The sequence below is a fragment of the Oryx dammah genome, unplaced genomic scaffold (genome assembly GCF_014754425.2).
Source record: "Oryx dammah isolate SB20612 unplaced genomic scaffold, SCBI_Odam_1.1 HiC_scaffold_16, whole genome shotgun sequence".
In the NCBI taxonomy this organism is placed as follows: Eukaryota; Metazoa; Chordata; class Mammalia; order Artiodactyla; family Bovidae; genus Oryx; species Oryx dammah.
This window is the reverse complement of record NW_024070200.1, coordinates 8227868-8250360: the sequence shown is the minus strand read 5'-3', so window position 1 is coordinate 8250360 and position 22493 is coordinate 8227868. Positions and strand designations below refer to the sequence as shown.

The 22493-nt window shown below is 39.6% G+C and overlaps 1 protein-coding gene across 7 annotated transcripts in view; it reads left to right on the top strand.

Annotated features, from left to right (window-relative positions):
* VRK1 (VRK serine/threonine kinase 1) overlaps positions 1 to 22493 on the top strand; it is a 79801-nt gene that overhangs the window by 21154 nt on the left and 36154 nt on the right. For 5 of the 7 annotated variants that reach the window (XM_040257071.1, XM_040257068.1, XM_040257067.1 and 2 more), the window contains exons 2-3: positions 12039 to 12203; positions 16916 to 16971. In XM_040257071.1, the coding sequence (XP_040113005.1) occupies positions 12044 to 12203; positions 16916 to 16971 (216 nt within the window). In that variant the 5' untranslated portion in view covers positions 12039 to 12043. Of the gene's footprint in view, positions 1 to 4838; positions 4954 to 12038; positions 12204 to 16915; positions 16972 to 22493 lie in introns of all 7 variants that reach the window. The other 2 variants (XM_040257073.1, XM_040257072.1) reach the window with 1 other exon arrangement.

The window sequence follows — 22493 nt, the reverse complement described above, 5'->3', positions numbered from 1 at the left end:
CTTGGCACTGGAGACTTGTTTTTTGGGGAGTGGATAGCTTGTATAAAGTTAAAAAAAAAGTTGGAAAAACCTCCTGTTATTCTGTATCCCTCTCTGGTGGCTTAAAATCAGTTTTTAAAAACTTGCCATTCTGACTAGTCAGGAAGCATGAAGGCAGGCGTTGGTTATTCCAGTGGCCACACTGTCCTAGTAGCTGGTAGCGGTTTCTGCCTTGCCCCCTTTGCCCCCCAAGTCTGTTGGACGCCTCTACCAGAGTGCTCCTTTGAAAACCTCAGTCAGAGCATACCAGTCCTCTGCTCCAAACATTGCCATGATTTCCCACCTCACTGAGGTTTAGAGTCAGTGTCCTCACAGTGGCCTGTGTCCTGGACGTGATGGCTGCACCTGGCCCTCTTACGTGTCTGACATCAGCCAGTGCCTCTCCGCCAGCTGCGCCAGCCTCCTTGCTGTGCTGGGCAGGCGCTGGCCCTCGGCCTCTGTGCTTGTGGCTCCCTCAGCGTGAGATGCCTTTCGTCTCCATCACCGCCTGGCCGGCTTCCCTTGCTTTCTTGTTGTTTAGTTGCTAAGTCGTCTCTGACTCTTGGATGCCATGGACCATAGCCCGCAGGCCTCCTCTGTCCATGGGATTTCCCAGGCAAGAATACCAGAATGGGTTGCCATTTCCTTCTCCAGGGGATCTTTCTGACCCAGGGATCGAACCCACATTTCCCGCATTGCAGGCAGATTCTTTACCACCAAGCCACCTGGGAAGCACCAGTCTTGGCTTGAATGTCACTTTCTTGTGTGGCTTTACCAGATCACATTTCAGTTTCAGCCCCAGCTCCCCTACCCCATCCCTTATTCCTTCTTTATTATTTTTTCTGTCAGTACTTGTCATCATTGGACATAGCACATGTTTCAAATTTGAAAAAAAATTGTCTCTCTCCTCAAATAATGAGCTTATGCTCAGTGAGGGCAGGATTTTTGTCTGATTTGTTTACTGCTTTATTTCCATCTGCTGGAGCAGTTCCTGGCACAGAGGTAGATATTTGTTGAGCAAATGAATTAATGAAGCAGAGACTATATATTGTAGTACAGAATTCTGTATGATTCAGTATTATTTTTATTTTAAATTTTAAAGGAGGCATAGCAAAGTTTTGTATTTCCTGTCCCAAAGTTGCAGCCAGTTAGTGTAATAGCATTACCACCTGACGTATGTGTATGTTAAAGGGAGGGTAAGGTCTAGTCCTAGTCTGTGCTGTTGAGAAATGAATTTTGATCCTTTATAAAACCAGTCCTACCTTGAGGTGACTTTAATGACAAAAGCACTTAAGGTTTTAGATTTATATCAAGTTCAGCTTGTAGATGGAATAAATTTTGAGGATGGAATAATTCACATTAGCCAGAAACATTTTAAAAATGTAAAAATTTTGGTGAGAAATTGGTCAGTGGGAGAATTCTTGACTTGAGTAATCAGAGTGTGATTTTCATCCTGACTGATTTGAAGGATTGTGAATCAAGATGCAAGTATAATACCTTTTCCTAATGTCCTGTTTACCCTTTTGCTAAAGTCAGAAGTGTCTTTGCAGTGGCCCCTGGGGCCCCCCTTGATCTGTTGCTCCTGTGATCCTTCTCTGACTTCTCCTTTCCCCTCGCCCACTCCACACCAGCCACCTGGCACCCTTGCTCTCTCTGCTTGCATGGCACACTCCTTACTTAGGGGCTTTGCACTGCTCAGCCCTGTAGCCAGCTTTCCCACTTCCCTCTTGTCCTTGCTTGGATCTCCCCTTCTCAGGGGGCCTGACAGTGACCTCTCTGTTGACACCACACGCCGCCCCCAGCCACTGTGCTCTCCCTGTCCTCTGTCGCCTGACATGCTCTTCTTCTCTTTAAACATAGCCTGTACACCCTCTAAAATATTAGATAGTCTTCCCATTCTGGTAGGTTTTATTCTCTTTCTTCTAGAATTTGTCAGAGGTAGGACCTTTGTCTGGTTCCTTGGAGAGCAGTGAAGAGCTAGAGGAGAACTAGAGCAGTGCTTGGTGAGGGGCAGGTGGTCAGTGAATGCTTGCTGAGTGCATGAATGCGTGAATGAATGAACAAACCATTCCTCTCCTTCGTAAGTTCACATCACTCACAGTTGACCTTTATTTACTGCTGTGATAACGGATAGATTTGTATAATTAACATCTACAAGAACAGCATTTGAAATAATACCGCTGGTCTCTGTACCTCCGCATTGTAACCTGGGTTAGAATTTCCTTCCTTGTGAGGCTGCAGATTCTGCGTCATATTTATACCGCATTTTGTGTACCCACCCACCCGTGGACAGGCACCTCGGTTGCTTCCACGTTTTGGTGGTTATGAATAGTGCTGCTTTGAGCACGGGTGTGCACATACTGCTTGAAGGCTATAAACTCTTGAGATCTGTTAGCTTAAGGAAGTCACATCAATCAGTTATGTTTTCTGCATATGCCTCCATCTTACTTTTAAAGCTCTTAGCTTTATTTCCAGAGGTCTTAATTTTACCTAACAGCATGTTTTTCTTTTATGTAATTTATTCTTATAAATTTGTATTGTGGTGTAAGCTGTGGAAATATAGATGGTCTGCTTTTTTAGAGTGAAGCAATCCTGGAAAAATATACATCAAAAAGTGGAACGAGTTCCTTGAAAGAATGAACTGTTACTCACTGTTGTGTCTCCCAAATTATCTATGCTGTGAGGGCCGGAAGCAGTAGATTGAGAACCAGGAAAGTGTTTTGTTGAGAAAGCAAAAGCAAGAGAATTAAAGCAAAGTGCAAGAAAAGCAAGAGAAAGGGTGAACAGCAATGTTGAGTGCTGCTGGGGAATGAGCAGAGTGAATGAGGTGATTCGAAGGGTACTTGGGTTTAGTGCCCTGAGTAGAGTGGTTGGAGTGGACTCATGATCCAGATGGAGTGAGTTGTGGTGACTTGAGGTGAAAGGGTACATTCGTAAGAACAGGTAATTTAAGATGGTTGGTACTGATGATAGCAGAGGGGAATTAAAAACTTTTTTTTTTAATAGGCATGCCATGAGCATATTTAAAAGCTGATGGGAAGGCTCTAGTTGAGGGAGATGTTGAATGTTTGAGAGAAGGGTTAATTAATAGTTTTAGTCAGGAAGTAGGAGGGGATGGGATACAGGTGAAGGAGCTGGTGTTGGAGGATAGAATGGAGGCAAAGTTGGACTTGAAGTGGATACAGGTGGCTTGGAGGTTTGAGTCTTGGAAAGATAGAGAAACTCCCTTTGAAGTTTCTGGCTTTTTTCTCTAAATTAGGAGATGAGGTCCTCTGTTGAGAATTATGAGGTAGGGAGGAGAACGACAGTTTTGAGGAGACTAAATAGGGTTTGATACGGATTTCAATTGCTGGGCTTTTCAAAGGAGTGGCACTGTCTGCTCAGTTTGGATGTATATTAAGCATAAAGTTAGATGTCAGGTACTTGAGGAAAAAATAACTTATTAACCTTTTTGCTGCATACTTTGACACATTGAATTCTTACCAAGTGCAGTGATTGTAAGACAGGTCTCGTAGTTAGGGAGCTCATAAACTTATAGGGAACATTTATCAAATGCAATAAGCAGTAAGAACAGGACTGGAACTTGAGAGGTCATGTCTGACTGCAGAAGAGCTAGATCTTTGTGTATGGAAAATATTTTCAGCAAGTGTATATGGGGAGTGGGGGCGAGAAAGTGCTCTCTACTGCAAAGAATAGAGCTAGCAATATGTTGGTACCATGTTAATGGCCTGGTGAATAGTCTAGGTTGTTCAAAATTGTCCTTGAATCAGCGTGTCTCTGTGCAGTTTTAAAGCGTCAGAGAACTTACGACTTTAAAGAAAATTTCATAAAAATATATGATCCCCTCAGAGAAACTCAAGTACACACCTATTTTAGGGAAAATGTATGGCTAGTCATCCGATATGTGACAAGCTTTACACAGCATTGTAATTTCCCAGTTTGGATATGATGAATTCAGAGCTCATTGAGTGTAAGCAGCATTATTGAATTCATTCAAGCTTTTTTTTCCTCTCTTCAACAGAGGATTAAAAAAAACCTCCAAATTTGAATCCAGGACTTAGAAAATGCCGGTTGTCTAAATACAGTACCATATTGTGATAAATATAGCTCTTGAAATTTTAAGAATCTTTTCACAAAACTTTCTTTTAATATTCATAGCAGAACTTTTTTTGGAATGTTATCTGAAAAACAGAGGACCATTTTATTATCAGAGCTGACTATTAATTAGGGTATTGTTTCAGATATAAAAGTTGATCTGCCACTGAAATTCTATTTGAATATGTATAGTTCCAAGCTTGCTTTGTGTATTTAATAACTTTAGTACCATAATTACTCTGTTTACAATTAAGTTTTGGTGAATATGCTAATATGGAATATACCAGCGAATGATTTCAGTAAAGGGTGGTGTTGATTTACATTTTCACGTGCTTTTTACTTGAATCTGAATTTCATTTAATGTCAATGGGAGAAGAAGTGGTCATATTATGTAATGGTTAGTGGCAGTGAACTTTCTTTTCTTTGAAATCTCTCTCTTGGATTGGGCATCATAACTTGGATTTGCTTTGCTCCAGCTGGGCAGAAATTATGCAGAAAGATTTAATTTGGTGGAGGTTTGTTCCCTCTGGTTTATTCTTTTAATAGAAACCTTAATGTAGGTATTGGTCTCATTGTTAACAGAAACCTATAATATACTAAAGCAATTGTTTAATTCCAATGAATATTTTAAGTTCTTTACTGAGGCAAATGCTTATGGTCATGTTATTTATTAGTTTTTGACCAGAGACTTCTGATTTTAAGTACTTCTCCTTTCTTCTTTTTAGAAATCCTGTTAAAAGGACAAGGAGATTGAGACACACAGACTTCATATTCTCTGAAGTTCGGAGCCGTCTTTTACTCTGAACCAGAGAATAAGAGGAGTGACCAAGTGGAGCGCAGGTCAGACAGGGTGCAGGGGCTGCCAGGAGGGGGCTCCCTGAGGTCTGAGGCCTGATCAGGTCTGGATTGGAGGCAGAAGAGGGCCCAGGAACACTTGCTGGATGAGAATGTTCCAGTGTGGTTGGTGCCCACGTGTATGTGCGTACACAGAGATTTGCCAGCCTTTGTGAACATTTATGCAGCTTATCAATTTATTGCCTCTCAATTCCATAAACATCTTTCTTTGCTCTGTTGATGATGCTTGAACTAGACCCTGTAAGCATTTTTCCTCTCCAGAACAATGTTAGGTTAGTCAGTAGAGGGTGAGGGAGGGACATTGCTAGGCAGAGTGGGGAAGGGGCTTCTCCTGCTGTTGCAGTGTGCTTGGTCCCCACCCCCCACCCCTTTTAAAGCATGGATGAGCAAAGGATGCTTATCCTCCATGGCTTTGTTTAGCATCCCAGTAGCAGTTACCTTGTTTCCACCAGGACCCCAGCAGGTGGAGTCCTGTGTACAGCAGGCGCCCTCGAGGGCTCTGCCGCCCAGTGGGCTGTGCCCACAGCCCATCCAGTGAGGAGTTCCTTTCTGTCTTCTGTCCTTTGATGTTGTAGACTGTACCTGCTCCCTGCCTTTGCTCTTCCTTAGAGTTCTCTTACCCCTTTTAATAGTCAATAGTACCTTTTACAAATTAATAATTTTTTATTATAAGTTTTTTTAAGTTACTTATGCATTTTAACTCCTGATTGGATCCTGACTGTTAATAACACTTAAGGTTTGTATAATCAGCTGCTAATTTTACATAAATTTAAAAATAGAATGAAATAAGTCCTGTGTATAACTTGATTAATTTTAATGATGTGAACATATAATGTAGATATTACCCAGACTGGGGTATGGGACATGACCAGAGCCCTAGAAACCTTCTGAGTCAGTGGTCCTGCTATTTGACTTCTGTCATTATGGAGTGGGCTTTGCAGGTGACGCTAGGGGTAAAGAACCTGCTTGCCGGTGCAGGAGACTCGGGAGATGCGGCTTCAATCCTCGGATTGGGACGATCTCCTGGAGAGGGAAGTGGCAACCCACTCCAGTATTCTTGCCTGGAGACTTCCATGGATAGAGAAACCCGCTGGGTTCCAGTAGTCCATGGGGTTGAAAGAGTAGGACACGACTGAAGTGACTTAGTACATCACGGATTCATGAGATGAATCATGGAGTGTGTCGTCTTGTCTGGCTTCCTTCTATCAACATACCATTTGGGTGCGTGATCTTCAGTCACAAAGTCATGTCCGACTCTGCGACCCCATGGGCTGTAGCACACCAGTCTCCTTTGTCTTCCACTATCTCCCAGAGTTTGCTCAAATTCATGTCCATTGAGTTGGTGATGCTGTCTAACCACCTCATCCTCTGCTGCCCCCTTCTCTTTTTACTTTCAGACTTTCCCAGGGTTAGAGTCTTTTCCAGTGAGTTGGCTCTTTGCATCAGATGGCTAAAGTATTGGAAGCTTTAGCTTCAGTATCAGTCCTTCCAATGAATATTTAGGGTTGATTTCCCTTAGGATATGGGCTTTCCTGTAGCTCAGCTATAGAGAATCCACCTGCAATTCAGAAGACCCCAGTTCAATTCCTGGGTTGGGAAGATCCCCTGGGGAAGGAATAGGCTATCCACTCCAGTGTTCTTGGGCTTCCCTGGTGGTTCAGATGGTAAAGAATCCTGCAGTGCGGGAGACCTGGGTTCCATCCCTGGAGAAGGAAATGACTACCCACTCCAGTATTCTGACCTAGAGAATTCCATGGACAGAGGAGCCTGGCAGGCTACAGTCTGTGGAGTCTCAAAAGGTTGGACACGACTGAACGACTTTCACTTTCCTTTAGGATTGACTGGTTTGATTTCCTTGCAGTTCAAGGGACTCTCAAGAGTCTTCTCCAGCACCACAGTTCGAAGCATCGATTCTTCAGCACTCAGCCTTTATGGTTCAACTCTCACATCCAGTTCTCACTGAGAAAACCAAAGTTTTGACTATACTGACTTTTGTTGGCAAAGTGATGTCTCTGGTGGTTCATCTATTTTATTGTATCTGTTTTCCTGTTGATGGACATGTGGGTTTCCAGTGTTTGGCCATTCTGAGTAAAGCTGCTGTCATCCTTTAACGTGGGTTTGGTGGATGTGTTTCCATCTCGCTTTGGTATGTGCACAGGAGAGGAATTGTTGGGCCGGGTCGCAGCTCCTCACAACAGATTTTCAGTGTGGTTGAACGTTGGCTCGTGTGTGAGAACTCTGTTTGCTCCACATCCTTACCAGTACTTGGTATTGTCAGGCTTCCACAGTGCTGTTGCTAAGTCACTTCAGTCATGTCCGACTCTTTGCAACCCCATAGACGGCAGCCCACCAGGCTCCCCTGTCCCTGGGATTCTCCAGGCAAGAACACTGGAGTGGGTTGCCATTTCCTTCTCCAGTGCATGAAAGTGAAAAGTGAAAGTGAAGTCACTCAATTGTGTCCTACTCTAGTGACCCCATGGACTGCAGCCCACCAGGCTCCTCCGTCCATGGGATTTTCCAGGCAAGAGTACTGAAGTGGGATGCCATCGCCTTCTCCATCCACAGTGCAGATCTTCACAACTTTTTAGGGATAGATAATTTAAATGCTGTTTAAACTCTTTATATTGTGGTAAGAGAAGACAAACTTCTAAAGTCTTTTTATGAAGTGAGCATAACCAGCTGCATTTGTTTAAGTCTTTTGTTTGTCCTCACATTTTAAAAGATAGGTTGTTCCATATGTAACAGATAGCCGGGGAAGTTTGCTCTATGACTCAGGGAACTCAGACTGGGGCTCTGTGACAACTTAGAGGGGTGGGATGGGAGGGAGGTTCAAGAAGGAGGGAACACATATGTATCTGTGGCAGACTTGTGCTGATGTATGGCAGAGACCTACACAATATTGCAGAGCAGTTATCCTTCAATTAAAAGTAAATGTTTTAAAAAGGTTGTTGACCAGATGCTTATTTGTTAATCACTGTCATTGTCGCCCTCTCACACCCAGCAGAAGCCAGCTCTGAGCACTGACGTGCCTGTTGTTTGTCTGTGGCCCGTCTAAGATTGTAGGACTGCCCGGAGGGGGACCACCGTATCTTTTTCTACAAAAAGCCACCGGAGGAAAGGAGTTTCAGTTAGGATTATTCTAAAGAAAATTCTGTGTTGTAGTGGCCCCTTTCTGTCAGAGCAGCAGAGTATATTTCAGTGACTTCTTCACATTCACATGGAGTAGATAGAGGTATGAGGGAAGTTTTAACCCAAGGATGAGGTTAGTTTCAAATACTAACTAGTAACCAACCTTCCATTCCATTCCATTCCATTCCAAAGAAACTGGTGATACAGAGGACCTATGTTATGCAAGTTATATGAGCTGTTTTCTATAGTTTACTTGGGTTTTTTTGATATATATGGTGGTGGTTTCGTTGCTAAGTCGTGTCAGACTCTTGAGACCCTGTAGACTGTATGTAGCTCACCAGGCTCCTCTGTCCATGGGATTCTCCAGGCGAGAGCACTGGAGTGAGTTTCTCCAGTACATGCGCATCTCCCTGATGTGGATGGATGCCTGACTAAAGGGGAAGAAAGCTGGATTCCCACCTCATATCTTACACCAGTATAAGTGTAGACAGACAAAAAATTAGCAAAGAATTTTATGAAACCATAAGATATCTAAAGGAAAACATGGGAGATGTTTGGAAAAAAGTAATTTTACTGGGAGAGGTCTTTCTAAGGATGACATAAAACTCTAGAACTGAAAATAAACAATGTCAAAAGACAAATAAATTGGGACGATTAGTTGCAATGCCAAGAACTAATTTCTTTAATACATATAAAATGTATAAGGAGTGCCTGTGAATAAAAAAGCAAAAGGCCACCAATAGTTCACAGGAAATGAAGTACAGGTTTTACTTCGGAATCTTATTTTTTCTTTCTTTTTTTTTTTTGTGTGTGTGTGATTGGACCAAGCTCACGGAGTATGAAAGACTTCCAATTTTGATCTCTTGGTGATTGTTAATTATAGGAACAGTCATTTTTTAAAGTTTAAAAACCATAAAATATGTCACAATTCAGAAAACCTTATTATGCACATACAGACATAATGAATCAGAGGGAACTTTTATCATGACCACCACTTGTGTCAAGAAAAATGTGCCCACCGTGGGCCCCATCCAAATCCTGACTTTCTTATGCTTCCCCAAAGTCACCTCCAGCTTTTATGGTAATTGCTTTCTTCTCTTTGCAGTTTTATCATTCAAATGTGTATCCCTCAACACTGTGGTTTAGATTTGCCAGATTTTGTTAGATATGTTTTAAAGTCTTTTAAAATCTAGTTTTCTTCCTCCCCATCTCTTTTTCCCTCCTTTATCTGTTGAAGAAGTGGGACCATATGCACCACAAGGGTATCCTTCCCACAGTTAGAATTCTGCTGATTGCATTCCCGTGTCATAGTTTAGCATATTCTTCTGGTCCCTTCATATCCTGTGACTTGATAGGCTGAATCAGATTCAGGGTCTGTTTATTTTTTGTTTCTTTTTTGGCAGGATTTTTTCATGGCTAGTGGTGTGTTCTTTTATCGGGAGCCATATACTGTCTGAATAGTTCTCTCCTTTTGATGTTAGTGTCTATCAGTGCTCCATGCCTGGATCCCGCAATTCATTAGGAGGTGGAAGTGGTGTTAAGTTAAAACCATTCTTACTCACTTATTAGCTGAAATTTTTCTGTGTAAGGAGAAGTTTCTCTTCATCTTCTATTTGGTTACCTAGTGGTACAATTCATATACGAAAGGAAGGATGGATGCTTGATTATTTCCCTTTATTCACTGGTTTTCAAAATTGAGTGGTTTCTTGCTATCCTCTGGAGGTGACCACTTAAGTTTTCTTACTGTTACAAACTCTTTGATTTACCCATTTTGTGTGTTTTAATCCATTATGGTTATTATCTTTACTGACTCAAATTGGCTCATCTTTGGTTAGTGGTAGCATCTTCCAGGTTGACTCCTTAGACATATTTGACATAACTCTAGTAGTTTTTGATAGCGTCCTTGACATCTAGAAATGATGAGATCTTCCAAGATTATCTTGTACATTTCTAGCTCCAGACCTGAAATCAGTAATTTGTTCAAGGCACCGTTTTAACAGGAAATAGTATTTCAAGAATACAGTTTGTACACTAGGAATGCTCTTTGTTTGCTACTGCGTTGTTTCTTTTTCTAAGCTTCTTTATTTGTGAATGGGGCTTGGGAATACAAAGGTATATGTCTCTGTGTGTTTATATATATATTCTTTCTGTAAAAGAGAAAATACCTTTTGAATTAAAAACAATACTTCGAAATACAATCCTGCCTCTTCTTTCATCTGCATCCTCTTCCATATTTGAATCCTGTTTTTTTAAGGACACAGCAATGGTAGAATTAAAACATCACATAATTATTCATTTGCATTATTCCATGTCTGCCTACAATATCCTTAGTTAACAAAACCAAGGATCATCACAGTATGAGCGAAAGTTGATTTTTTTCAGCTTGTTTTTCCGTTTTTTGCAGTTGTGCTATGTCTGCGTTGTCAGAACATATACCTATTATATAGTCTATCGTCTCCTTTATAACCCTTGTTGAGACTCAGTTCTGCAAATAATTATCTATTTACTGCTCACTGTCAGTTCTTACAGTGACGTTTCTTTAGTCATTTGGGATATCTGAGGCTTGTTTTCTAGTGGATTCTTACTCCTTTCCCTCATTTCTATGTTGATAACACTTTGAAGTCTTTAGACTTGAAATTTAATTGAGTATAGACTCTTTGGTTCGTATTTTCATTCCTTGAGTCTTAAATATGTTACTTCCCTTTTTTCCTGGCATAAAGTGTTGCTGTCATTGTGATGACAATATTATTTTACTTTCCTTACAGAATATCTTCTTTTTGGCCTGGAAGCACAAAGAATATTTTCTTCTACTGTTAATTTCAGTAATTTTACCAGACTAGGCTGTGTCTTAGAGCTGGTCATCCTGGGTTGATTAGTATGTAGGTGTGATCTTTCATTTTGTAGTTTCATGTGTGTGTTTTTTTTTTAAGTTCAGGAATCTTCTCTAATTAAATCATTTAAACTGTCTTGAATGCTATAAGGAAATTAATAGGATATCACTCTGGTGGTTTGATAAAGTTGGATAAAATTTAAAAGGCATTCCTTTTAGTATTTGATAGTACTGTGTGTTTTAGTTATTACACTCAATCTATTTAACTGTAGTTGTCAAAATCACCTCTTTTTGATGTTTTGAATATGGGCTGTTACGGTTGCACTGAAATGCCACTCAGGAAACTCTTTTAATGATTACAAACACATTAAGAGAATTAATTGATATGATATTAATTGACATTCATTTATTTTGAAAGCTTAGGATATAGACAATGAAGATATATATCAGTACTCTGTCAGGAAAAGTTAAATTTAAAAATTCCCAGTAAATTAATAAAGAGCATTTGCATAAATGGAGTTTATAGGTAGAATTGATAGTGGGTAGATACTTGCTTAAATTTTCCAGTCTAATGTGGTGTGTATGTATTTAGAATATCTAGGCTCAAAACCAAACTACATAAATTGTCAAGTCTTAACAGACATCGTTTATCTGAATAGCCATTTCACATGTTGCAGACTACCTTACAGCTTTTATCGATCTCTTTTCTTTCTTTACTGTATCTTTAATATAGTTTTAAGGAACTATAGAATCCTAAAAACTGTTTGTTTTAAATATTTTTCAATTAGTAGATTAAAATAGGTTTTTCTTAGAGTTTGAAATTACACACCACCCCCATACACTGTTAGCATTAAATAGCATTTTTAGTCATAGATGATTTTGTACCACTGGAACTTGAAATGTTTTCTAGCAGGTAATTGCATGGATCATGTTACTTATTGCTTCCTCTTCCAAGTTAAGAGATAAACAGAATTGAGCACTTATGAGTCCTTTATTTAAACTTTGGAGTAAGTAGGAATTTGAATAGCATCTTTGCCTAGAAAGCTTTCCTCAGTGAAAACATTTTCAGCTTTTCCAGGATTATAATTTTGAGTGTTGCTTTGTTTTATAGTGAAAATGCCTCGTGTAAAAGCGGCTCAGGCTGGAAGACAGGGCCCTGCAAAGAGACGTCTTGCAGAACATTTTGCAGCCGGGGAGATAATCACTGATATGACCAAAAAGGAATGGAAACTGGGGTCTCCCATTGGCCAAGGTGGCTTTGGTTGTATATATCTTGGTAAGTATTCCACCACTTCTGATTGTCAGTCCAAAGATTTACAAGTTTGTTTTCAAAATATTTTCTTAATTGCAGACTTTTACAGGATGCTCCTAATAGCCTACGTCAACATAATATTATTAGGCAAAAATACCTCTCTGATGTGGGAGTGGAGAAGACGGTTGATGTAATCACAGCAGAAATAGAGGATAAAACATCTCTAGGGTTGCCACTAGTGAGCATAGGCTTCATATTTCTTAGATATTCTGTATGCTGTTAATCTCCTTTGAGACCCAAAGACAGCCATATCTTTCTTTCCCCACCTCCACCCAATTAGGATACATTCCCTTTGTTTTAGTGTAATTTGGAGATTTTTCATATCTTTAATAGGCATGGATATTTTTCTTTCTATGCAACCTTAATAGTCATCATGGTGGAATTTAAGAGAATGACCTAGAAATTGCATATTAAGTCTGAAATGTGCTATTTAATTAGCATATTATTTAAATTTTAGGGGACCCATTGTGAAACCCTGAGATACTGTAAGTTTGTTTATTTGAAAAACATTTTACCTGATTGCTTCTAAAGCTGTGTCTCTCAGAATATTAGTATTGATACAGTGCATTTAATGATTGCTTTTGACATTTCTCTCTGACTTTTCTATTGTATATTCTTACTCCTCTAATCTTTATTTAATTATTAAGTTTCTGTATGAGGTTTATAAAATTTTCTTTTTAAAAACTTTCCTTTTCTTTCAAGCAACATCTTCCTCACAATACTACTATTAATACTAGATTAGCATCGTATGAAAACTTGTTAGAAGTGTACTCTCTTGAGTCCCACCCCAGACCCACGAATCAGCAGCTGTAGGAAGAAGGTATATCCCTGTGACTGAAAAAGCCCTGCAGGTGGTGCAGGTAGATGCCTGGAAAGTTTGAGAACCACCGACATAGATGAAAGAGCAACTGCTCTTAGTCAAGAGGGGTCTAACTCAACTAGGACCAATGAGTTGTAGTTGGTTAGCTGCAGTCTCTAGAGGTATGTTCATGAAACATAGTTTGAAAACCAGCACTTTACTATATTTTATAAATACTGTGTCTCTAGATCAGTGGCACCTGTCTTAGGGGAAATAAATTGTTTCTTTAGTTTTATTAAGAACCAAACCCATCCCAGGGACCTAGACTATCTGACTTAAAGCCTTCATAAGTCATGAAAGGTTAGTAGCTATACTAGACAGGTCTATATTTTTGACCTTGTAATTTAGAGATGGCAATTCTGTAAGCTTGCTCTACTACAGAATGTGTATACTGAAGACTTCCTATGTTAGGAATGGGAGCTTGTCTTAAAGCAAGTAAATTCTTCATTTTGTGTTAGTTAAGTTGCCTTTGTAACCTTTGGCAAATTTGCAGCTTGCTTTGCATGTGTGCTGGTTGTTTTATCTGTATTGGTATTTCTCATCAGAAAGTGCCATCTAATAGTATTTTTAATATTCAGTGGTTTGACAGATTTCTGTAATAAAGCTTTCACTTTTAAAAAACTAGATTGATCTGGAAAAGGAGTTTTCTTCAGTATTGCAGCCTCCACCTTATCTCTCTGCCCATCGACACCAGAAGGGCCATTTTCAAGATAATCAGCAGTTTCTGCTAACTGATGGTTTTCTGCTAAAAGATTGGCTTTTTGTTTAACTACTTCCTGCAGCATTTGACATGGGTTACCTCTCCTCCTCATAAACGTTGCTTCCATTGTCTTTCATAATACACGCCTTCACCTGTGGTTTTCCTCCTGCCTCTTGATGTGCTCGGTCATCTTTGTAGGTACCTCTGTGCTCTCAGCTCGCTTTTCCTTCTGGGTAGTCTCTCTGAGTGATCTCATTGAGTCTCTTGGCTTCCGTTGTCTCTTTTTTGTTGATTTCCATCTTTTATTAGTAGCCAAGGCCTTTCTTGGTCCCTTGAGTCCAAGCCCATAGTCAGTGACCTACAAGGGATCTCTGTTTGGGTGACCCACAGGCATGTCTAAAATTTATATCATCCTCTTCCATCTTGTGATTCTGTCAGGATCAGAAGAAGATGATCTGATTGAATGACACCCTTCAAGCCAGATACTGGAAAGCATTCTCAAGTGTTATTACACTAATATTCCTGGTATTTCTTCTGGTGCTGTTGCTTCAGCTATGAGACTTCTCAGATACATTCATTTCTCCTCTCTTTTGCTGGTCCTGCAGCATTTGCTGGTCCTGGAGGTCATTGTCAAGTCTTGTCTGGATTCTCAGTATAGCATTGACTTTTCTCTGCTCAGCCCTGCCCTCTCACATCCTGTTATTCACGTTGTGGCTTGAGTGATCTTCTTATTTTATGCTTCTCCGATGGCTCCCCCAGGGACCTTCGGACGAAGTACCGGACTTTGAGAATGGCATCCCAGACCTTCCACGCAGTCTGGTCTCTATGTAACTTTTTTCCTCATCCCTTTTATTTCCTCAGAATCTGTCTTTGACTCTCATGCTGCCCTTTGCCTCTTGATCTTTGTATGTGATGTTTCTTTTGCTTTATTTTTCCAAAGCTGAACTTAGGGCAGGTGGTATCTGATTATAATGCTCCTCTGTTAACTCTTTCATAGTATGTTTCACGCTGCACTGATATTACTTTTGTTTTTCCCAGAATAAATATGTCCTCCTTGACAGTGAAACAACTCTTCTTCTTTCCTGGTATCTGGCGTTTTTTTCAGCATTTGTTGTTTGAATGAATTATCGAGCTTCCCTTTCCCCCTTTCCTCATTTGAATTGTGCAGTATTTTGGGGATACTATCCTCATTTCAACACTTGCGCATTAAACGCTTATTTTAAAAAATTTAACTTTGCCCTGTTATTAATCCAGTGTCTGGGTGATGTAGTCACCACAGCAGGACTGTTCCTTAAGGAGCTCAGACGTACTCTTTTGCCCATTTAGCTGTTTTTATGACTCCGTGGTCCTTCTGTTGTCTGAAGTATTTTAGCTACAGCCTTTTCACGGCACTGCTGCTTTCCAGCTGATTGGTGTTTTCTCCGTTTCCTTTGCCCGTCCCTCTCCATCTCTTCAGCTTCTTATGTGAGAATGCCTTAGGGCCCAGTCCTAGGATTTCTTCTTTCCTCTGTCTATACTCATTCCCTAGGGGCCCTTCCAGTTTCATGACTTTGAATGAATAGCATTTCTGTGTTGATGACTCTCAAATTTCTTTATCCAACTTGGACCACTCTTCTGAACTCAAGACTTGTATGTCAGCTGCCTGTTTAACACCAGAACTTGGATGTTTAATAAGCATCTCAAACTTAAGACACCCCAAAACACCAGCTCCTCCTGCAGTTTTCTGTCAGCAACTTCCTCTTTCCGGTGGCTCCGGCCAAAAACCTGGAGTCATCCTGACCCCCCTCCCCACCCCACCTTACCCTCTGTATCTAATTCATCAGCAGATCTTGTTGGCTCTTCTTTAAAAGTATGTCCACAATCCTACCACTTATCACCACCTTGTGTGCTGCCGCTGTGGTTCACACTGCCGCCATTCCTCACCCAGAGTATTCTAATAGCCTAGCTTAACTCTCTGCTCTGCTCTTACTGTCCACCCTCCATTCTCCACAAAGCCACCCGCAGAATTCTTTAGAAAATCAGTCTGAGTTTACCATTTCTCTTCTCCATTTTCCAGTGGCTCGCCATCGCATTCATAGCCACAGCGTTAGGTCGCCTGTCTTTGTAGTTGTTCTCTGCTGCTTTTCTGGTCTGTGCCCTGTTACTTTGCACCTCACTTGTTCCTCTCCGGGCACATGTAGGCCTTTGCGCTGGACTGCCTGGAATGTTCTCCCAGATTATTTCCATGGCTCCATCCCTCACTGTCTCCAGACCACTGCTCCAGTGACACCCTATCACTGAGGTTCCTCTTACTAACTTGCAACTCTCTACCTTCCTTTCCTGCTTAATTTTTCTTTCTCTTGCACTTACTGCCATCAAATATACTTTATATTTTAATCGTTGTCTGTGTCCAACTACTGAAATGTTAGCATCATAAAAGTAGAGATTGTTTGCTCCTATTCATTGCTAAATCAATTTCTTAGAAACTGGCATGTAATAGCTATCTGGTAAAAAATATGTGTTTAAAGAGTGTGGGAAACCTTATTTTCCTAATTCAGCATTTCAGGGTAACTATGCTTCTTATTTGCACAAAATAATACTGACAGCCACATTAAAATTATTCTGGATGGCATTTCAAAGGTCTAGTGCCAATATCCTGAACCATTGATCTATCTTTACCCCAAATGAGTGCTTTTTAGAACTTTAGCTCCCTCTCTTTTTACCTTTCTGTCTAATGCTACTTCTTAAAAGGATTCCCTAGTTTGTTAAATTTAAGAAATTGTATCACTTATCATCCTCTTGGGAATTCAGAGCATATGTTAGCATATCAAAGAGCATGAGTACTTTTGAATTAAAGAAATCTTTAACTCAGTTTTCCATACTTAATTGATGATCACATTGAAAATAGCAGCAATTGTAAGATTACTTCCAATTTCAGACATGTTAAATTGTGGGGAAAAAGTCTTAAAATTGATGAAATATGCAGTAATGATATCCTGAGACACACATTTGGGAACTGAAATTTATTCTACCAAGAGGTTATAGATATACAGATCTAAATATTAATAAAGAGTTAGTAATAGGCTATAATAGTGCTACTTCTTGTTCTGATATTATATATGTCACTTTTTCAAACAGCTGATATGAATTCTTCAAAATCCGTGGGCAGCGATGCACCCTGTGTTGTAAAAGTGGTAAGGAAATGTTTCTAGCTGATTTTTTTCTTTTCTGTTGATTTAGTTGTTATATATATTTTGTAAAGCATTCTTTTTAATAACTAGAATTAATTAAACCATAAGGTACTACCATAATGTTTCATAATTATTAAATGAGACAAAACGTAGTTTTATAGTTTTAAATAATTTGAATTCAAAAATTCTCTCCCCTCTTTTGAGTTAGAGTGACACTAGTATTTGTGGAAAAAATGAATGAAAGGCTGGAGGTTTGCAGGTGTGGAATAAAAATATTTAGCTCATTCTTTCTATTTCAGCTGTATTTATAATAGATGAGATGCTTTTTTTATATCCTACAAGATTATACTACTTTCATGAACTTTATTTTGTCATGCATTTGCTTCTGAACTTACACTTGGTCAGGTTTTCTTTCTGTTTCCCGTTCCGTTATCTTTCCCTTCCCCTTTGAATTTAGTAAATACAGTTATTTATTTGTGGTCACTTTGAAACTTCTTTTTGCTACACTGACGTTGAAATTAATTTGTAATGGGTAAAGGCAGATGATATCTTGTCTAACATAGACATACTCTGAATAGCCGGGTCAATTTATATATTGGCACTAAGAAGCATTTTAACTACTATTTGCTAGTAAGTGAGGGTGTGTGCATCTTGTTGCTTACCAACATTTGTAACTCCCCTCTCAAAAGTCTTTATTATGTATGAAGAACATGTTTTTGTTAAATAGAAGAAGTGAAAGGGTGTGTTATTTGGACAGATTACCACAAAGTTCCCCAACGCTGCTTTTTTTCCTAAAGGCTACAGATTTCTGGAATTAGAATTACCTCAAGGTTTTTTGTTTTGATTTGTCTTATTTTACTCTCTTTTTTTAAAAAAAAGAATATATTTGATCCCATTTGAGTTAATAACTCTTGGATCTGAGTTGTTTTTTGATTGTTTTCACCAAGTTTTTATTCACGTGTAGTTTTTATAAGGAAATAGATATGAAATAAACAGTTTGAATCCTTTTTTGACAAGTGCATATGCCTGTATAATCCTACCTCTGTTAAAATACTGAGTATTTCTATCGCTCCCAAAAGATTCTGGTGTCATTTTCTGATCACCGTGGAGGAAACCACTTGTCTGAGTTTCCTTCCTCCCTGTGGACTGTTTCTAGAATGTCCTATAAATGGTGTTTATGCAGTACATTCTGTTTTGTCTCTGACTGCTTATGCTCAGCATAGTGTTTTAAAGGCTTGGGTATATTGCTGGCATCTCAGTTGCTTGGTCAGTCTTTATGTTTATGTCGTAGTATTATATGGTAGCTATATTAGAGTTAGTTTTCTATTTCCTGTTGATAGACATTTGGATTGTTTCCAGTTTTGGGCTCTTATGAATAGACCTTCTGTAAATACTCTGGGCACTGTTTTTCTTGGATCAGTACCTAGAATTACTGGTGTATAGGGAAGGTGCATATTTAAATTTATAAGGAAGTACTAGCCAGTTTTCCAAAGTGCTTGTTACTGTTTGACACAGCCACCAGTAACATGTGAGAATTCCAGCTGCTCTGTGTCCCCTTTCGCACTTGGGATTGTTAGGTATGTTGTTGGTGGGTTGTGACCGTGATACCACAAGTATAGTGGTGTCTCATGGTTTTAGCTCATGTTTACTTGCTGACTGGTTTTGAGCACTTTTGCATTATGATTGCTGACAATTTATATATTTTCCTTTGTGGAGCCGCTTTAGTCTTTTGTGGTCTTCTGGCACCACCCTTCTCCCTCTTTTTTTTAATAACTCAGCTTTGCTTTTTATAATTCAGTGTAAGAGTTTTTCTGTATACAAGTCCTTTCTTAAATATATGTGTTGTAAATCTTTTCTCCTAGTTTGTAGTTTGTCTGTTTATTTTCTGAATACTTTTTCTGCATCTTTTGAGATGAATCATAGCATTTTCTTCTTTTATTTTGTTAATGTGGCATTTATATTGATTGATATTTGAATGGTAAACTGGCTTTGTATTCTTAACAGACATTCCAGTTAGTTACGGTGTATTATGCTTTTTGCATAATGCTGGAATTGATGTGCTAATATTTCATTAAGGACTTTTGCATCTTTGTTCATGAAGGATGTGGGTTGTTAATTTTTCCTAATATTCCTGCAATGAAAGCATTTCTCATCTCCTTGTTTGGTGTAGGTGTCAGGCTTCTTGGCGCATTGAGCTTGGTCTCCCCTTCTGGCCCCACAGCGTCTCAAGTGTCCTGTCCTGGGGCTCATTTGCTTGTCTCCAGTCCTTTAGAAGTCACAGTCCTGTACTGCCTGTTTGGTCAGATGTCTGAGAATAGTAATTTTCCTGTATTTTGTCCAGTGTTCATATTTGTTTACTGCGAGAGGGCTAATTGGATCCCAGCTATTCCGTCATGCCTGTGGGTGGAAGCAGCCTGGGTAACTTTAGAGTGGATGTGATTGGTTTGTTTCCCCTGCCGTTTCACTTTTCTTTATGCCTTTTCATTTTGGATTTTTCTTCTTTCTCATGTATTAAATTCCTTTGAAATACTTAGTTTGCTGCTATATCAGAGGAACAAAAGTTTGTACTATTGGGTCATTTGCATGGAATTTACATGGAATATTATCTGCATTTGTCTTTGATACAACTAATTAAAATATTAAAATCTATGGGTAAGATTAGTTTCTTCTTAGAATCTTTAAATAGTTTCCACTGTGGGAAGAAAACAAGTTCCCTTATGAACTTATCATAATAGTGAGGTTCAGAAAATAACGGTTGCCTCTGACCACTTGGCAGCTGCTTTACCTGCACGGTTATTTCTAGGTCTCAGAGGAAAGTGCCTGAGCCGTGGCTTGTAGGTGGGGCTGCTATGTAACCGTGTCTCTTTTTCTTCTGTGTAACCTTAGCTTCCTTAAAGTATGTTTTATTTTAGACTTATAATATTTTTCTTCATTATGAGTAGTTCTAAGAATTTGATTTGTTATTCAGTGTCTTTTTCGCTTACAGAATTATGAAAGTAAATGGGTAGAAACAAGTTCCTCACTGCTTAAGGTAGCAAATTACATTTCTAAGTTAAAAGCCATTTGTCATCAACCCTGGTTCAGTCCTCTGTGTCTCCTGTCTCCTAATTTGGTTCTACTCCCATTCGCCTATATTACGTCTTCTCTTTGTAATTAGGACGATGATAAATATTCAGCTGATTTCTCTCTTGCATTTAATATTTCAGTAACATTTTCAGTGTCCTGGTTTGTCTGTGATCCTGGAAGAATGCCATAAGCAAAATAATGTTGACTTTTTTTTTCCTGTCTAAGAGGTGGGTTAGTGACTGCTGTTGGTCGTCTTCCCTCATACCTGTCTTTCCTGAACTCCTTTAAACCGCTGTAGCCCCCATTCTATATAGTGTCAGCTGTTTTACAATTTCAGATGCTAATATCCTTCTCATGGCTCTACTTGTTTTAGTTTTTTATGTGTTAATTTTATCTCCCTAACTAGATTTTAAGGGCCTTGTTTTAAAGTTTGTTTTCTTTATGCCACCCTTAAATGCCTGTTTTATTCTTTTCAAAACTTTTTGGCCATAATTGCTCGCCACCTTGTAACTTCCTGATGCGCCTGTTTCTGTCTCTTGTCTGTGCCTTTTAGCACAGGCCTGTCTGTGATTTGTCTTCACTTGTGATAGGCAGTGCCATAGCTCTGTTCATTATTAACCTGCAGTTCTTTTATTCTCATAGAGCTTTGTAGAAGTCAAAATGATTCATCAAATACAAACATGTGAAATGATTATCACCTCTTTCCAGTATTAAGATCAGAACTGTTTATGAACATTTGCTGTTTAAACATGAGGAGCTGTTAGATATCATTTTTTTCAAAGAACAAGTACTATTCTTTGGGGAAGCTTCATAATTAATTACCCAAAAAGCAAGATATAAAACTATAATACAGAGGTAATTTTATAAAATAGCTATATATAGAAAGAAAATATAGTATTTCCAGGTTTTCTTTTTTTTTTTTTTTCCAGATTTTCTAAAGTGAATTGGTATTTTGTCTTTAGAGAAAGAAAAAAAATTATTTAAGAAATAAAGGCAAATTGATTTTTAATGTGAAATTAGACTTAATAATTTAATAGCATATCAAATCAAACAGTGGTTCTCAGCTCCAGTTAACACAGGATAATTACAATCTCCAAGTGCAGGGCTGGGTTATCTGTATTTTTGGTAAAGTCTCCTCAAGAAATTCTGTTGGGCATCAAGGTTGAGAGCTGCTGGTGGAGTCTGGCGCCTAGAGCACCGTAGTTCTGAAGTCTTCAGTGGGATTCTGTGCTCATGCCATGCTTACCTTTGCCTGGTATCCTTTTATTCCCTGGGGTGGCCAGGTACCCTGTGCTTCTGGTAGGGTTTCTGTCTGTGTGGAGGACTGGTTAGAACATTTGACTACTGCACTCGCAGTTTTAACGGGTATGCACAAGAGCTCCAAATACTAATCCACGCATTTCTTACATTTGGTCTTGAAGTGAAGTAACGACTAACACATTTAAGATAGATGTGTAGGTATATGCTAGGTATAGTCTCCAGAGAAGGCAGTGGCACCCCGCTCCAGTACTCTTGCCTGGAAAATCCCATGGACAGAGGAGTCTGGTAGGCTGCAGTCCATGGGGTCACGAAGAGTTGGACACGACTGAGCGACTTCACTTTCACTTTTCACTTTCATGCATTGGAGAAGGAGATGGCAATCCACTCCAGTGTTCTTGCCTGGAGAATCCCAGGGACGGGGAGCCTGGTGGGCTGCCGTCCATGGGGTCACACAGAGTCGGACACGACGGAAGCGACTCAGCAGCAGCAGCAGCAGGTATAGTCTCTGTCCTCCTCAGTGACCGTGTCTGATTAACCCTTACTGACTTATGGGAGTGGTCCTGGACTCACAGTGCTAGGGCACCAGTGATAGAGACCTGAGAGACACTCTCTGTATTTTATTTCAGGAAAGTAAACGTGCAGAGAGAAATGGTAAATTGGATAATGCAAGGAGGAAAACGTCTTTCTGTGTTTGTGTCTTTTTTTTTTAGTATTTATTTACATGGGGTCTTGGTTGTGGCACTCACACTCTTTTGTTGTGGCATGCAAGTTTCTCTCTAGTTGTGCTGCCTGGGCTCAGTTCCCTGACCAGGGATTGAACCCCTGTCCCCTGCACTGCAAGGTGGATTCTTAACCACTGGACCACCAGTGGACCACCAGAAGTCCCTCCTTCTGTGTTTCCTTGTTAACAGCTTGTAGAATGGATTACTTCATCCAGTCCCCCTTTGTGGTCATGTCCTGAGCTAGTAGCAAAACTGGGGGTAGAGGTCAGGCTTTGGGATCTGGTATTCTAACAGTTCTTTATGTTATAGTCTGTTCCCAGCGTGTACTAATAGATATCTGTAGTCCGAAGTTCTCTGGAAAGAAGTTGAAGACTGATGTTTAATTTCCCACACTGATGTAATGAGAAGTGACCTGAATTTTCAATTCATATATCATAATTTTTTGGTAGGAAGGAGAAACTTTATACAGCTTCATTT